The following is a 19,042-nucleotide window of genomic DNA, read 5'->3' as shown; positions in this document are numbered from 1 at the left end:
TAGTTTCAGGCGTGATCTGTGAGATAAACTTAGCTTTTGATAATAAGTTGGAATCTGCAAAACAGTACAGATTGTGCCAATAGAAATTTCAGCATAAAAATCAGTTTGGCAAGAAAAGGAGTTGATGGTGATTGATAAGAATCAAAATTGTAAGGGTGGAATCGTGAAATGCATGACAAGGAAGTGAGCCATTAAAAAGGGAAATCCCACATTTTAATTTTAGAATTAGTTTGCTAGATCTGAGGATCACTTGGATAAAAGAACAAGAGAAAAATGTTGAAAAGAAAGGGATCGTGTTGTAAGATTAAGGTTAGGAATAGGAAGAATCAGGGATACGGAATCAGCTAAAATAGACAAAAAGGATTTGAGAACACATTTTTTACTCAGGTAGACATCTACAGAAAGATGATATAGCTGATAGTGCCTTTTTAAAAACTGATAAATTGCTAGAACTTAAAATTGGACATTTCAGCTACTAAAGTGTACAATCCAGTGAGTTTTACTACATTCAGAATCTTTGCAAACAGCAACACTTCCTAAAAGCAGGACATTTTCATCACTACCAAAAGCAAAGCGAATTGTTGATCATCACTTCCCCATTCCTTTCCCTTCCAGCTCCTTGGGTAGCCACTCATCCATTGTTTGTATGTATGGACTTCCTGTTTCTGGAAAGGAAATCATATCATATGTGATCTTTTGTGTCTGGATACTTTCCCTAAGAATAATGGTGGCAAGGTCATCTGTGTTGTTATGTATGTTAATATTTTATCCCCATTTTGTGGCCATTTAAATATATCATTATGTGGATAAACCACATCTTATTATGCATTCATCCATTTATGAACATTTGGGCTATTTGTATTTCTGCCTTTGGCCATTGTGAATAATGCTGTTATGAATATAAGTACATGTATTTATGTGTGTGCCATGAAACGTCATAAAAAGTTATAGAACCTCTGAACTCCAACAATTTTGTCTGGATTTTAAATCAAAAAAGTTAATTTCAAGAATGCTATAAAAATCATAGTTAAACTTTCATAATCATTCCATTCCATTTTAAGGGGTTTTTCTTTTTAAAATTGAAATTAGATTTTGATGGAACATTACAAACTTATATATATATACAAACATATATAAATACATATGTAAATATATATGTTTGTATATATGTGTATACGTTATATTTGTATATATATAAATTTGTAATGTTAATTTTTACTAAATATATATAAATAAATTTATATATAATACAACCTCTGAAGCCATCTTGATTTACTCCCTTGACAGTAGTGACTAGAACTGCCTAGTTATTATGGGGATTATGTGTCAGAGGATTTTCCTAGGCCACAGGAACCTCTGTAGTGATACGCATTCCCTGTAATTACCCAGGAGGTCTTTGTTCGTTGGGGAAAGAGCTCTTCTGCTCACCTGAGATTGAAACTTGAGTATGTTTTTCTTTTTTTTTTTCTTAACCATCTTGACAAGATTCATTCAAGTGTAACACTGTCCTTAAGCTACAGAAGTTTGGTATTTAATCTACCACTAAGTTCTCACTCCCGTGGGAAGGTAGATTTTTGCATTTCAATACAGTTTGATATCTTAAAAATTAATCACTTCAAAAAGCATTGCTATCCAATTATCATTTTATCCTACATCCTTGTTAGCATACCTATACACCTAAGCCTTTAATTACCCCTAGCCTCTTTCACACTGGTCTCTAATTTTTGCAACAATTACCAAAAAACTTATATAATGTCCGCCTTTTCCTAGGTTTGATTTTTACTATGGATACTAGCCTGTTACATCTGGAGACTGTTTAGTCTCTTTAAACTGAACACTGAAATCTGATTATAGTTTAATTCTTACAGAAATTTGCTTTAAATTATAAAGCCACCCCTTATATGATTATTTTAGAAGACTTTTCTGTTTTTTAATAAACCTCCACAAAGCCTAAGCCATATTATTTTGTTTTTTAAAAATTTTTAACAGTAACTATACATGTTTTTGGGTGTGGTAGAATATTTCAATACATGCACATGAAATATACTCATCAAATAATTATAGTCCCTATGAAATTGTGTCACAAAATGAAATGTAATTAATAAAAATATATAGTCAGCATTTCTCCTTCGTTGATACTACTTATTATGGTACCTGGTAACTCCTGCTTTCTATTTACTCATAAGATATGTAATAGATTATTGTGAACTTTTATCACTGCACAAAGCTATGTAACTCTAGGAACTTACTCCTTGGACCCAACTCTGAGTCAGTATCTGTTTTCTAGACTCTCTCTATATAGATGTTTAAATCCTGTGTAATGATCAGTAGTCCTCTATATAATAAATCCTCACCATACATCAGTAGCAGGCTGTTAAAAGTTGTTTAGAGGAACCCATGAGATGTAGGTGTGAAATCTCAGCGTGACATAATAATACAGTAGGCAAATATTCCAAAGAAAGAACTAAGACAGTGTTACACAGTTCTTAGTAGTATAGGAAGAGGGGTGTGCTGTCTTATTACACAAAGTCCAGAGCCCATGAGAGGGATCACAGGTTGCTTCACAACTAAAAGAGCACCACAGGAAAACCCCTCCCCACCCCCAAGATAAATGAGTCATCTTGGAGCATCTACCAGGCCCAGAGAACTCTGACAGTGCAAGTTTCTGAGGAAATTTTCTTTTCCTGTACCACCAGTCTGTCCTTTAGCTCCACCCTGGAAGGATCAGAAACTGACTGGCAAACTTGGGATGAGAGGTTCTGCTGGAGAGGAAGCATCAAAATTAGCTGCTTGATCTCATTCCTTTCCCCACCATAGACTTCTACAAACCTAAAGAGGTCCCTAACTAGACGAGAGACCCAGGTTTTGTGTTACATCAAGTGTGGGGTTTTGATGGAGACCCAGTCACAGTGGGGAAAGGAAGGAGAATCATTAACCTGTGGCTAACTTACCAAATTGAAACAACTTTTGAATCATTCAGGAGAGGTAATACGTCCATAGTTGGTAATTGAAGTGAAGTTTTGCACGTGGATGAAACCCAGGGGACAATCTAGAATGAAAGATGAGAAAACTCTGGCAAACTTGATCCTGGCTTTGAGGGCACTCAAGTTCTAGCCAATTATTGAGTCATATGTCAGATTATTTGTGCCTTTAAAAGAAATTTGTTTATTTTATTTTAAAGTTAGAGTTAGATGTTTGATCTGCTGATTTACTTCCTAAGTGGCCACAATGGGCTGGTGTTGGACCAGACTGCAGCCAGGGGCTTCATCTGGCTCTCCCATGTGGGTGCAAGGGCCCAAGCACATAAGCCCTCCTCCATTATTTTCTCAGGTTCATTAGATCATCTAGAGTCATTCATTCATCTAGATCAGAAATGGGGATACCAGGGTTTGAACTGGTATCCTTTTGGGTTTCTGGCTTTGTAGGTGGTAGCTATTTGTATTGCACCACTGGTTCCTATTTGTACATTTCTAAATGTGGGAAGCATGATAGCCTTAAAGTAGATCATATAAAGTGTTTACACACTCCTTATTTTCACATGGGAGCTATTGCCAGTAATACTTTACACTGAACATTGCAATGAGTAGATTACAGTTTTAAGCAGGACTAGTCATCATTATCATTAATTTTTTCAAAACTAGCAAACATACAAAAGTGAAATTCCTCCCCATCTAGAATAGTGCCTTATATCTTTTGTTTGATAAAGAAATAATTGTTAACATTTGTAACAGAGATATTTACAAAAGAAATGCATAGATTTTTAGCATTTTCTGTTCAGTTTTACTTCTGCTACTCAATGCAATCTTTGTATATATTTTACTATTTCAAAATAATATCAGAAATGTTTAATAAGGTTTATTATATTTTTCTTGAAACTGTTGGTGCTTAGATATTTGACAAAATTAAATTTTGAGTATGAATTAGATTTAAGTATCACCATACCATAAAATCTTCTAAATTATTGTGCCAAAGAGAAACAAAAAATAATTATATGTATTGAATAATTTGAAAGAAAGTAAATAAGCTTCACTGAATTTGGAATCCAGTGATTTAGAAATAATTTAAATGTTTTTAAAGACAGACTACACAAAAAGCATTAATTTGCATCCTTTACAAATGCGATTGAAGACTGAGGACACAGATTGCTAACTTTTTCACTCTTGTTATTATATGTGATATGTAATTTGCTCTTAAAAACAGAGCATTGAACAGGTCAAAAAGAATTTTAAATCATCTTTGAAAATTAGTTATATTTCAATTAAATATTATACAATATGGCCATCTAGTGGCTACATTTTTAACTCATAATAAATTTGAAGATCTAGTATCTGCTGAATGTTAACATCAAATTGATTCAGATATCTATGCTTTGTGAACATTAGAACACAGTATGGAAAATGAAAATTCTACCTTGGGTGAAAATTGCTAATTCATACACAATATTTTTTTAATTTAATCATCAAAGCCACAATTTACAGTTATAAAGAACCAAGTCTAAAATATATTCCATGTTTTTACATAACTAAAAGTTTAAGATCTTCAACATGTGGAAATAATAAAAATTTAAAGATATGGAAATGCTAATTACCCTGATTTGAATCACATATTGAGTTATCATTACACTGTGCCCTGCAAATGCATAAAATATTATCTGTCAATTTAAAAAAGCAGTACTGGGGAAAGAACTAGAGATTTACTAGTAAAATGGAATGCTAATATTTATGCAGTTAAAACTTTTCTCAATCTATTTTGAAAAATCCAGGGTTTATGTAAAGTCTTCCCCTAAATAAAGCACATGGTTGTTGATCTCTGTGTATAAATCATTGACAGTGTGTTCATTGAAAAAGCTGATTTGAATGTGAATAGGCCTAGGAATCTGTGCTTCAAGGTCATGAATAATTACTAGACAAACAAAATTTTGACATTATATACTCCAAGATCATGTTGACACCTTAAGAAGATTCTATATATACATTTAACTCATTTAAAACGTTAAATATTTGATAGGAAAAGAACATATAAAATGAGTTTATAATTTTTTCAACAAGATTCTGAAAAATAATAGAGCAAAGAAAGAAGCTGAAAATAAACCATAAAGGCAATGTCTCCTTTAAAATTAGTGGAATATCAGATAATATTAGTAGATCTTTTAACAAATCGAACATCCTGTGCTTAAATGCTTTTAATGTATAGAACATTTGCTAAATACTGAGTTTTTTTTAAAAAAGGATTGTTAAATTAGCATAAACTGTAACCACATATTTTTTTCTCTACCTCTCACTGTAATTGGATCTGGTGCTGAGACTTGCCATCCTCATTTGTAAACTGAATGTTTCCTCCTAGGTGTTTGGGGTAGATGACAATCAGGATTATAACAGGCCTGTTATTAATGAGAAGCATAAAGATCTGATCAAAGAATGGGCTGTCAGTTCTGCTGCAGTCATAATGGAAGAGAGGAAAGCACTGACCACACCTGGATTTCACAGCTCAGAGGTATACATCCTTGCCATGAACTTTTCACATGTGTACAGTGTGCATTTTTATTATTTCTAAATTATTTTATTTTAAGTAATTGGTATATCCATTCATAATGCTTTAAAAAAGTACATTTTTACATGTTAACTCCCTAATGAAAGCCTAAAGTGATTTTGTAGAGTTCAATTTTAGTTTCTATAATGTTCTTTGAATTGGTGTTCTTTTGTCAACAAGGAAAGCAGTACATTTCTGTAAACAATGTCATGCTCATTGTTCTAATTAGCACTGTGAGACAAAATAAGATGTATGAGTTACCATCTGGTACATACAACTCATATTTCATAGTGAATTCCTGGGCAGAACACCCCAGGACATCATGTGTAGAATTAATAATTAATTAAGGGTGGCATGGATAAGATAGCTGTGGAGTCAATGTGGGATCTGAGGGATTGTCAGAAAATCCAAGGAGCTTATATATTATGGAAAAACTATGCTGAAATTTCAAAAAGTTTTTTGTTCCAAAATAATTATTTTTGACTCCATTTTTCATTAAACTTTTTTGTGTGTTTAAAAATGTATTTTTTAATCTGGAAAGCAGAGTTAGAGGAGCAGGGGAAGGATAAAGAGAGATCTTTCACCCACTGCTTCACTATCCAGATGTCCTCAAAAGCCAGAGCTAGGCTGGTCTAAAGCCAGGAGCCAAGAGCTTCATCTGGATTTCCTGTATGTGTGTGAGCCAAGCACTTGGGCATCCTCCCTGCGTTCCTAAGCACATTAGCAAGCAGCTGGATCAGAAGTGGATCAACACTGATTCAAACTGGTACCCATATGGGATACCAGTACTGTGAGTGGCAGCTTTACTTGCTATGCCACAGTGCTAGTCCCACATTGAAAGTTTTGAAGTCTCCTCATAATAGGGCTGCAACAACCTGCATGAAAATCCCAGAACTGTAGGCTAAGCACAATAGCCTAGTGGCTCGCATGTGCCAGCATTCCATATGGGCGCCAGCTCATATCCCAGATATTCTACTTCCATTCCAGCTTCCTGCTTGTGGCCTGGGAAAGCAGGAAAGGACGGCCCAAAGCCTTGGGACCCTGCATCTGTGTGGGAGACCTGGAAGAAGCTCCCGGCTCCTGGCTTCAAATTGGCTCAGCTCTGGCCATTTTGGCCACTTGGGCAGTGAACCAGCAGATGGCAGATCTTTCTCTCTGTGTTTCTCCTTCTCTCTATGAATCTGATTTTCCAATAAAAATATATCTTTAAAAAAAAAATCGCAGAACTGCTACTTCTAGCTGAACATCTTTCAGTTATTCACTTCTTTTCTGTTTTTCTCATTGTCACCTATACAGTGTTAATTTTGATAAAAACATGATTACAGAAAATTCAATGATGTTTATCACCAGCATAATATTTGGTGATGTTGTTCAGCAATATTTAGTCTTACTGAAAATGATACTAGAATTTTCTTCCACATTGATGTGTCAAAGAAAAATAAAGCATTTACATGGCAAAAATCTTAATTATTATATATTCAGGTAAGAGCCTTCAGTGGAAGCTCTTTGCATGCCTTGAAAGTAAAGTACATAGAAGTTAACCTGATCAAGCTCTTATACTAGTAGTGTGTGTAGCCAGAATTTGAACCTTGAGCAGCCTTTATCTTCCAACTCACCCTTGTATTCACGCTATACTGTCTCTCAGAAAATGACCTAATTTATAATATACAAATAGTATGTAAGTATAAACTTTAAATTAAAAAAATCAAAGTATAACATAACTCATGTATTCCATAAAAGATGAACAAAATCCTTATAAATAGATAAGTAATCCCTTATATTTAGTCATTATAAATCTTTATAAAATACATATATAGATAAAAAGTTTATCAATATATGGCAAGAAATCTTTGGGACAATGTAATAAATTTAACCCTTTTTTCTAAGGCATTTTTAAAATTTATTTAAAAAGTGGACTTACAGAGATCTTCATTCACTGGTTTGCGAGTAGCTGTAACAATCAGGACTGTATCAACTCGGGGCCAGGAGCTTCGTTTGGTTAGGGGCTCAACCACTGGGCCATCTTCTGCTGCTTTCCCAAGTGCATTACAGGGAACTGGATTGGAAGTGGAGCAGCCAAGACTCACACTAGCACTCATTTGGAATGCTTACATTGCAGGTGGGGCTTTAATGTGTTCACCACAATGCCATCCCCTTAAATTCTATTTTATGCTTGACCTTAAGGGTTCAAAAACTTCTTATCTTTTTTCTTTTTAATTGAAAAGACAGATTTACAGAGATAAGGAGAGACAGAGAGAAAGATCTTCCGTTTGCTGTTCCAATCCTTAATGGCTGCTAAGGGCTAGAGCTGAGCCAATCTAAAGCCAGGAGCTTTTTCCAGGTCGGCCTCATGGGTGTAGGATCCCAAGGCTTTGGGGCATCCGCCACTACAAAAAGCTCTTACGTTAAGGAGAGAGCAGGAGAGGGAACATTCTAGGTTTAAACTTAGGTTGGCTTCTAGCTTCTTAGGGAAGTTAAATGTTGCAGATAAAAGTCTAAAATTTCAGAGTTTTGAAATGGCTGGTACAGCCTCTATGGAAATCAGTATGGAGAATATTCAAACAACTCAAATTCAACATACCATATGATCCAGCAATAGCACTCCTAGGAATATATCCAGAACAATTGTTTTATGAGAAACCAACATGCACTCCTATGCTCATAGCAGCACAATCAGTAATTGCAAAAACATGGAAGCAACCAAAATGCCCATCAACAGAGGATTGGATAAGAAAGCTATGGTTCATCTACTCCATGGAATACTACTCAGCTATTAAAAAAAAACAAAATGCAGTTCTTTGTGGCCAAATGGGCCAAACTGGAAACCATAATGCTAAGGGAAATGAGCCAATCCCAAAAGGTTAAATACCACATGTTTGCCTTAATTTAAGATGATATGATGTTATGTATAACATGTTATGTTTTGAATGTTATATGTTGTGTATAAACTAAAATTGAAGTATAGGTGAGGTGGTCACAGAAGGTGTCTGGGAACTCGCATTTATCTTTAACATATTGGTTACTCATTACTATATCAATTAATTCCATAATGATGTAAAAAAAAAAAAAAAAAGAAATCCCTGAGGATATAGCCAAGCTAATCTCATACCTCTGAGACTGGAACAAATCTTCCATCCTAGGGATGTTTAGAGGGCTGGAGAATCACTTGGGAACAGACGTTTAGACAACCCTTTCTTCATACTGATGTAGAACAAACAGACCCCTAATCTGGCCCAAAACCTGATACTTAGATATGCTAGTAAAATCTAAGCTAGTGTAGTAAATTTTAAGCTTCAAGGGTTCTATCACTGTTAGTATTTTAAAAGTAGAGAAAATTGCACTATTTACATACATAGTAACAGTAAAATATTGCTAAAGGGGTTACCTAAAATAGCTTTATTTTATATATGAGGAAATACAATAAATGAGAAACCCAGTAAGATTCGGTTTCACTGTGACTTTGTAAGACATGTCAGTGGGACCAAATGTAGTGCACTTTCATGAGAATCGGTTTTGACCAGAGTACAGTCGTTTCATTGTCCTGTTTTTCAGCTTCAGGAAGCTACATCTTCATCTGGAAGCAAACGTTGGGTTTCACAGTGGGCTAGCTTGGCTGCCAATCATACAAGGCATGATCAAGATAAAAAGATGGAATTATCTGCACCTGTTCCTTTTGAAAATGGTATTTTCCCTCCTTCCCACCCATCCCTTTTTGAGAATCAGGTATCATGTATTTGTTATTGTCATTAGAAAGCTATATCTGTATAGTAAGAAGTAAACTAAACCTAAGTAATATATTTATGTATTATAGTGCTTTTATTGCATTTATTTTTAGAGGTAAAAAGCTGATTTTTATTAGACATTTTGTATTTTAAGATAATTTAAGCAGAAGGAGAGCATTTTTCTTTAAACACAACTTAGTAGACTTCATAAGTTGAAACTTCCTAATGATAGATTTACAATTAACCTGGAGTTTATACTTACTCTTCAGGTAGATAGCAATGCTTATTTAAAACTAGGTATGTTCTTCTCTACAGTGTAGTTGAAATTACAGCAACTGAACAATCTTTGATAGATTCTGTGTAATTCTGTAATATGAATATGCTGTGGCATTCTGTTTTCTTGAGCCAACTTCAAGAATGGAAAGTTAATAAAAATAGAAATGAACACAGTGTACTCTGCTGCTAGTAAGTATATTAAGAAGAGAGCAACAAATATAATATCACATAAACTTTGTATACCCAGATGTCTATGATTTTACAGATTTCTTTCTTTGGAAAAGCAAAGTTTTAGAGAGAGAGGAGAAATGGAGACAGATCTTTCATTCAATGGATCACTCACCGAATGTCTGCAACAGCCGGAGTTGAGCCAGTCTGAAGCTTCTGGGTCTCCCATGAGAGTGTAGAGGCTCAAACACTTGGGTCATCTTCCACTGCCTTCCCCAGCACATTAGCAGGAAGCTGGATCAGAAGTGGTGCAGCTTTGACTCTAGCCGGCACACATGCGGGATGCCAGTGCTGAAGGCGGAGACTTAATTTGCTATGCCACCATGGTGGCCCCAGTGCCTATGATTAATAACAGTTTATTTTCTCCTTAAGATTGCTAAGGGCCTGATGCAATAGCCTAGTGGCTAAATCCTTGCTTTGCCTGTGCTAGGATCCCATAGTGTGCCAGTTCATGTCCCAGCTTCTCCACTTCCCATCTAACTCCCTGCTTGTGGCCTGGGAAAGCAGCAGAGGATGGCCCAGGGCTTTGGAACACTGAACCCATGTAGGAGATCCAGAAGAAGCTCCTGGTTCCTGCCTTCTGATTAACTTGGCTACTACCGTTGCAGCCACTTGGGCAGTGAACCAGTGGACAGATCTTTGTCTCTGCTTCTCTCTGTATATCTGCCTTTACAATTTAAAAAATTAATTAAAAAAAAAGGATTGTTAAAGGACTACATTTTAAATATTCTTACCACAATGAAAATGAGAAGGATATGAGGTAATGGATATGTTAATGAATTAGCCATTCCACTGTGTATATACATTTAATTAAAACATATTTATAATTAAAAATAAAAATATTAAAGAAAATAAGATTGAGTGTTTTATTTTTCATTTCATACAGTTTGCTTGTCTGAACCTTTTGAATAGGCAGCATATTAATCTGTTTATCTTAGCATTGTAGCTGTTTTGTTATTCTTTTTATTTTTTATTTGAAAGAGATGCTTCTTTTTTTTGCTGGTTCACTTCCTAAATGTTTGTAACAGCCAGATTTGGACCTGGCCAACGTCAGGCTTCCGGAATTCAATCTAGGATGGGAATCTAGGCAACTAATACTTGAGCCATCAGTTAGCAGGAAGCTGGAAGCCAGAGAGCAGGGGCTTCAGACATGCTCTGATAGTGGGATGTTCTGTAACTGCTCCGTCACAGTGCTGATTCATGTGGTTTTTAAGCTGATACTTCAAAATCTAATATAGCATGATGTTCTTTAATTGTTTGTTTCTTGTCCTAATGCTGTGATCTTTCTTTTATAGATACCGATATCAGTGAATCTGGCATTGCAGTGAGAAGTACTGGCTCTGTAGCTTCCCTGGCTACTCAGGGAGAGAGAAGGAGGCGGACCCTTCCCCAGCTTCCAAATGAGGAGAAGTCTCTTGAGAACTCCAGAGCAAAAGTTACAGCCCAGAGGTCGGAGATCGGAGAAAAACAAGACACAGAACTGCAGGAGAAAGAAGCACCTACACAGGCCCTCCACAAAGATAAACAGGATACTGACAGAACCCTTAATAAAATGAGCAGGGCTGTGAATGGTGAGACCCTTAAAACTGGTGGAGATCATAAAACCCTACATCACTTAGGACACCCTGCTCCAGGAAAGGAGAAAAATGAAACTGATAAGGAAACTTCCTTGGTGAAGCAGACATTAGCAAAAATTCAACAACAAGAACAAAAGGAACAGGCCCAGTGGCCACCTGCTAAACTGTCATCAAAAACTCTTTCAAGCCAGATAGATCAATGTAAGGAAGAATCTTTGAAACAAGATTCACAACCTCAAGAAAAAATTACAGGACCTTCTACAAGCAAAGGAGAAAGGGTGACACAAAATGAGATTAAACCAAGAAAAGCTGAGGAAAGTTTGAAAAGTCAGACTTCAAAGGGAGGAGATAAGAAGGAATCCTCCAAGTCCTTAGTGCGACAGGGGAGCTTCACTATAGAAAAGCCTACACCAAACATACCCATAGAACTTATTCCCCATATAAACAAACAGACCTCAACTCCCCCTTCGTTAGCCTTAACCTCTATAAATCGGATACGAGAAAGAAGTGACTCTTTGGATACTGATTCTAGTATGGATACAACCCTTATTCTAAAAGACACTGAAGCAGTAATGGCTTTTCTTGAAGCTAAGCTGCGTGAAGATAATAAAACTGATGAAGGCCCAGATACACCCAGTTACAATAGAGACAATTCTATTTCACCAGAATCTGATGTGGATACAGCTAGTACAATCAGCCTGGTGACTGGGGAGACTGAAAGAAAGTCAACCCAAAAACGAAAGAGTTTCACTAGTCTCTATAAAGATAGGTGTTCCACAAGTTCTCCTTCCAAAGATGCTACAAAATCATCATCTTCAGGTGCTAGGGAGAAGATGGAAAAGAAAACAAAAAGTCGATCCACGGACGTCAGTTCAAGAGCAGATGGTCGTAAATTTGTACAGTCCAGCGGAAGGATCCGGCAGCCTTCAGTGGATTTAACAGATGATGATCAGACCTCTAGTGTACCTCATTCTGCCATCTCTGATATTATGTCATCTGATCAGGAAACTTACTCTTGCAAATCTCACGGGAGGACTCCACTTACCTCAACTGATGAGCATGGACATTCCAAACTGGAAGGCAGTAAAGTAACAAAATCCAAGATTTCTCCTGTAGCACCTGGTTCATCCAGTAAATCGACCACTCTTCCAAGGCCGCGACCTACCAGGACATCCCTCTTGCGCAGAGCCCGCCTGGGTGAAGCTTCTGACAGTGAACTTGCAGATGCTGACAAAGCATCTGTCGCTTCTGAAGTGTCCACAACAAGTTCTACATCCAAACCTCCCACAGGAAGGCGAACTGTCTCTCGGATTGATTTATTAGCTCAGCCTCGTAGAACAAGGCTTGGCTCGTTGTCAGCTCGTAGTGACTCTGAAGCCACGATATCTAGAAGTAGTGCCTCTTCACGTACCGCAGAAGCCATCCTTAGGAGTGGAGCCAGATTAGTACCGTCAGATAAATTTTCTCCTAGAATTAGAGCTAACAGTATCTCTCGACTCTCAGACTCCAAGGTCAAAAGTATAACCTCAACTCATGGCTCTCCTTCAGGTAAATTGGACCCAAAATTTTATTGACGTGAACATGTTCTATGTTTGTGGGCTCCTTTTTGAAGAAAGTAGATTTCAGGGTGTTGTCTTTCTAAAATATTCAACAATTTGCTTTTATATAAAGAATTTGGTCTAAAAATTTGACTTAGCAAATCAAAAGTTCAGAAGTTATACATTTTGAGTGAAAGTCCTGCAGCAGAGTAGTGATTTCAAAATCAGAAATTCATTGAGCTCAGTTAAGAATTTTAATTTTCCAGCTGGTGACATAACTGGATTTGTGTTTCAAAATTAGATTTTAAATTACTAACTAGTTTTAATAGTAATTAACACTCTGCTTCTAAAGCATGTATTTAAATATCTTCATAGAATTCAAAACCCATATGAACCTGAAGAAAAGCAGTGTAACTTTTGTTAGTCTTTTAAGAGTTGATTGAAATAATCAATGTTTTACTTTTCTCTACCTATTTTGAAATATTTCTTATCCTTTACTTACATTTTCAAAAGTTAAATCTGTTGATGGTTGGTGAAGGTGAAAACTAACTCTTGATTTATTTCAGTGAAAGAAGATCAATTTGTGGGGCAGTTATTAAGTACATATGTGTTAGTCCAAGTATCTGTAGTAATTAGCTGGAACTGAATAGTAACTCAGAAGCTACTTATTCCCCATCAGAATCTACCTGCTTTTGGCTTATTTGTCTGTATTTACTACTTCATATTCTGAGTTAAAACCACTGAGAATATATGTAGGATCAATAAGTAATGAGGTGGACATTTATGTCTACTGTATTCCTGATCTCATTACTTCATAATCAGCCTATGTATGGGCGTGGCTGAAATCACCAGTGGGGGCAGTCCAGCTGTCACATGACTTGAAAATGTATGGGTATTGTCAGTCAACAAACATGTGAGTGAACTCTAAAGCTTGAGTTAAGATTGGAGGGGAAGTAGGTGTACAGTCTTATTATTTATTTTTGTTTGATTTGACATCTACCATGATACATCCAGAAGATTCAAAAGTAATGGTATTTTGGTATCACGTTTTATTCTTCCCTTCTCTGCTCCTGCTTTCCTCTACCTCTTTACTGTTCTTTCTTTCTGTTGGTCAGTATGTTTTATAGTGATAACCATAGTCAGTGGTAGCAATGGAAGTAGGCTGATACTAGATATCTAATAATGATGCATGTAATCACGGTTCCAAAAAGATGAGATAACACCTTCCTTATTATCACAGGCTTTCTAGGCACACTTCAAGCTTTGGTTGGTGGTTCCTGAATTTATTGCCAAGTGTTTAAAACTGATTACTGTCTTTTTGTTTATGTTTACCCAATAATGTTATTTTGTTGTTTCTTATGGCTCTACCTCTTCAGTTCACATTTCCGTTGTGCTCCAGTCTATTGTCTGTTCTCAGAAAAATTTCATCTGCCACACTGTTTGATTGCTCATGATTGCTCATCTGCAATTTAAGAAATTTAAAATATTTATTTTAAATTTTAAAGCACATTAAATATTTATTTACCTGCTTTGTGTGTTAACATGCCGTACTATAAGCTGTGTATTAACAAGTAGCATGGAACAGCTCTTCTTTACTGGTTGAAAGCTCTTAGCACAGGAATGATTTGGTTTTTTTTTTTTTTTTAATTATTTATTATTTAACTTCAGTAATTACATTGTATTATGTGACACAGTTACATAGATACTTGGGTTCTCCCCACCCCTCCCCAAACCCTCCCACCATGGTGGATTCCTCCACCTTGTTGCATAACCACAGCTCAAGTTCAGTTGAGATTTCCCCATTGCAAGTGTATACCAAACATAGAGTCCAGCATCTTATTGTCCCGTCAAGTTCAACGGCTTCTTAGGTTTACCCTCTCTGGTCTGATGACAGAGCCAGCAGAGTATCATCCCAGTCAATTGAAAGCTCCAACATACCATCAGCAAAAATTTACATCATTATGGAATTAATTGACATAGTAATGAGTAACCAATATGTTAAAAGTAAATGCGGGTTCCTAGCCACCTTCTGTGACCACCTCACCTATACTTCAATTTTAGTTTATACACAACATATAACATTCAAAACATAACATGTTATACATAACATCATATCATCTTAAATTAAGGCAAACATGTGGTATTTAACCTTTTGGGATTGGCTCATTTCCCTTAGCATTATGGTTTCCAGTTTGGCCCATTTGGCCACAAAGAACTGCATTTTGTTTTTTTTAATAGCTGAGTAGTATTCCATGGAGTAGATGAACCATAGCTTTCTTATCCAATCCTCTGTTGATGGGCATTTTGGTTGTTTCCATGTTTTTGCAATTACTGATTGTGCTGCTATGAACATAGGAGTGCATGTTGGTTTCTCATAGAACAAGTGTTCTGGATATATTCCTAGGAGTGCTATTGCTGGATCATACGGTATGTTGAATTTGAGTTGTTTGAATATTCTCCATACTGATTTCCATAGAGGCTGTACCAGCCTGCAGCCCCACCAGCAGTGGAGTAGGGTTCCCTTTTCCCCGCAACCTCGCCAACAAGTGTCGTTGGTGCTTTTATTCATGTGGGCCAGTCTTACTGGCGTTAGGTGGTACCTCATTGATGTTTGAATTTGGATTTCCCTTATTGCCAGGGAACTTGAGCATTTTTTCATATGTTTATTTGCCATTTGGGTTTGTTCCTTTGTGAAGTGTCTGCCCATTTCCCGTGCCCATTTCTTGAGTGGGAGGAATGATTTGGTTTTGATGTGCAACCAACCATAATTACTCCAGCAAGTCAGAGCAACAACTGTAAGACACTGTATGTGCATATATGTGTAATAATATAAACATACATATATATATAGTTATATAAACAAATTTGTTTTCTTCTTTAAATACAGATTTTGATAAACATTCAGATTTCTGTGTTCAGAAAAATTCTCTAGGGAAAATTTAAGATACATAATTTTGACCTTTATACTTATATATTTTAAAATTTATTTTTCTTGAAAGAATTACAGAGAGAAGGAGAGGCAAAGAAAGATCATCCTCCATGAGTTCACTCCCCACATGGCTGCAATGGCTGCAGCTGAGCCAATCCAAAGCCAGGTACCAGGAGCTTCTTCCAGGTCTTCCATGTAGATGCAGGGTCCCTAGGCCTTGGGCCCTCCTCTGCTGCTCTCCCAGGCCTTTAGCAGGAAGCTGGATCAGAAGTGGGGCAGCTGGGACTCTGAATTCCTCACCATTTTGGCCACTATTCATGCTTACTTATCAGTACATAAAATAATTAGAATCAAGAAATTTTTTAGGGAACCAAAATCAAGAGATGAGACAACCTGCTACAGAAGTCAGCTTTTATTATTGCCATGAAATGCCTGAGGTAAAGCATTTTATTTCAAGCAAATGTTTATTTAGCTATTACCTCTGTAGGCTTATTCCAAAGTTAGGCAGTCCCATTGGTTTGGCATTGGTGAGAGTGGCAGATCACTATGGTGGCATGCTTTCAGAGGAAGGATTTCGTGGCAAGCCCAGAAAGATATGCTGGGGCCCAGCTTAGGCTTTAAGAACCGATTCTTTTGTCAGAACCTTCCAGGAAACACTTGCAGTGACCTCAGGACCTCTCTCACTGGGCTTACCTCCTAAATATCATAATTGAACTAAATTTCATCCTCCTAGTCCCATTTACTTTCGACTTTGGAAACCAAATCATTTTCAAACTATAGCCCCTGCTTTGGTCAGTTCTATAACTGGGCTAGCAGGAAGAAAAATCAAAGCTTTAAATCCCCAGCCTCTTGCTCCTCAACTACATTTACTTTGGATCTAAGAAATAGTTTGAAATAGTCTGCTTTTGTGCAAACTTTGAGGATGTGGCCAGAATCTATTAGGTTATCATTAGAAATATATACCACATCAGTAGACTTCTGCCAGTATAAAGGTTTTGATACTGTACACCGTTTCCGGGTCTGATGTTTTACCCAGTTCATGTTCTCTGTTTCACTTTACGGGCCTATAGCCACATTTTGACTCAGGATTATGTATCCATATTATCTCAAGTGCTCATTTTACAGGATTGTTTCTTATGTAGAAGTCCAGTGCCTAGATATTCGATCAGTAAAAACGTGCTACAATAATTACAAGAAGTAGAGAGTATTAAAGCACACAAAAAAATGTAATTTTTGCTGAATCAAGGTGTCTTTGATATGTCATTTAATATAAGAATATGGTTATGAATTGAAAGAATAAAAATTTTAGCTTTTGAAACATGGCTTAAAACAAAGTGAAATTATACTGGTCAGTTGTTATATACAGATTTTACATTAAAGATGTTGGAGTTAACTGGACCTGCCACCTGAGATATTATCTACTTTGACATATCTAAGTAATAATTTTGTAGTGTTTCAAAATCCACATTTTAGGCTATGACTTTATGAAGTACATAAGATAAATAAAGAAATACATAAGCTGCAAATCACAAATAAAGCAAAATTAAAAAGGAGGAAGTTCTCTTTAGCTTCTCTGATGTCATATTCGTCCAGCATTTTGGTTGTTTTCTTTACCCCAAAATTCTTTCATTAATTTTTCAGTGTCAAGTTGCAGTTGAAATATCCAGATTGATTTTGAAAACTATGATTTAAAATTAAGGGCCCTGAATTATCAAAATAAAGCAATTGATTTTCATTATGCTTTAAGTTTGCTTTTTATAAAATAAAATAGTTATTAACATCTTTACAATATTTTTAGAATGTTTGCTGCCTTTTTTATGCCAATCCTCAAGATTTATGGAAAGTAGAAATTAAGGATCAGGCAAGCATAGCTCAGGATATTTCTTCCTCCAGGTCAAAGGACAAAAGAGAATACTGGTAGGGATTTTTCCCCTAAACTTAATACCAAACATTTCATAAATACTCAAGTAAAACATGTTTGTGATTTAATGCCTCAGCAAAATATTCTAATGCAATATGAAGAAGAAATGTGTTTTTGTAACTATGTTTGCAAAACATTTAAATTCAAAACTAGTTATCTTAAAAGAAATTGGGATATTCACTGGATAATATTTTTCCTTTTGTGTTCTCTAGAAAAGGCCGATAGTGTACTGTAATAGTGAAGATAGCAATATATTTTGGGGAGGAAAGGGAGTGCTGAACATTTTATAACTAAAACAAGTTTGTAATATTATAACTAATGTGTATGAGTGCTGATGATAATTATGTTCTTGTTGAACTTTCTCTCTTTTCAATGTATGTGTTGTCTAGCTCCTTACCAACCAATGGGCCTCTAAAGAGCAGGAGCTTTTTCAAACATCTTCCATTCAAATTCTTACTTTCCTGCTCTATCATGAATGTCTCTGTAATGCCAGTCTTTTCAATAAGCCTAGCCATACAAAATTATTTCCTATAAATTGTTACCTATGCAGAATAATACTGAAAACAAACAAAATTCTTTTCATTATGGGTGGATATCACCAAAAGTGTCATCCAAGAGAAATTGAGAATTCTAAAAGTATTATTACTGGAAATGGAAAAATAGAATCTTTTGAAAATATTTCACTGTAAAACAGTTCTAACAGCAAGGGTTCTCTGTCCTCTCTGTAGCTTTTACAAATGCAGACCAGATTAAACTGTTGCCTGTGATATCAGCATCCTGTGTGCTTGCCAGTCCAGCCCGTGTGGCAGCTGCTCCACCCTCCACCTCCCCACCCCCCCCTTTGGCTTCCTGCTAACGTCCTGTGAAAAGCAGAGGAAAGGAGCATGAGTTTCTGGGCCTGTGCCACTGCTGTGGGAGACCCACCTGAAGCTCCTTGCCCAGCCGTAGCACTTGCTACTGTGTGGAAATCAATAAAGGGAGAGAACATTCATTCTCTTTTTCTTCTCATTCTGTAGCTCCCTCACTCTCTAACTTTTTCAAAATAAATATATACATCTTTTGAAATAACACACACAGAGGAATGAATTTTGAACTCTGGGAATTAGTACAGCTTAGCTTATTCTCCGATTTAAGCAAGGGGGAACTTTTCTCTGAGACTCTTTCTTCCTATAAGTAGAAAAATTTAGATGATGTAGTGTCTAAAGGTATTTTCTAAAATTCCATGATATTTGCAGATTTTGGAAGACAGTTGAAACTTTCAAATTTTCTTCAGATAAAACATATTAGCTGCAGATAATTTAGAAGGAAAAATTAAGGAAATA

At 36.2% G+C, this 19,042-nt stretch overlaps 1 protein-coding gene across 11 annotated transcripts in view; it reads left to right on the top strand.

Annotated features, from left to right (window-relative positions):
- CEP170 (centrosomal protein 170) overlaps positions 1-19,042 on the top strand; it is a 115,866-nt gene that overhangs the window by 64,460 nt on the left and 32,364 nt on the right. For all 11 annotated transcript variants that reach the window (XM_058669409.1, XM_058669405.1, XM_058669400.1 and 8 more), the window contains 3 exons: positions 5,344-5,493; positions 9,082-9,211; positions 11,051-12,880. In XM_058669409.1, coding sequence (XP_058525392.1) covers positions 5,344-5,493; positions 9,082-9,211; positions 11,051-12,880 — 2,110 coding nt within the window. The remainder of the gene's footprint in view (positions 1-5,343; positions 5,494-9,081; positions 9,212-11,050; positions 12,881-19,042) is intronic.

Source organism: Ochotona princeps, chromosome 10, assembly GCF_030435755.1.
Source record: "Ochotona princeps isolate mOchPri1 chromosome 10, mOchPri1.hap1, whole genome shotgun sequence".
NCBI classification, from domain to species: Eukaryota; Metazoa; Chordata; class Mammalia; order Lagomorpha; family Ochotonidae; genus Ochotona; species Ochotona princeps.
The sequence above is the reverse complement of the archived record's forward strand: the minus strand, read 5'-3'. Positions and strand labels throughout refer to the sequence as shown.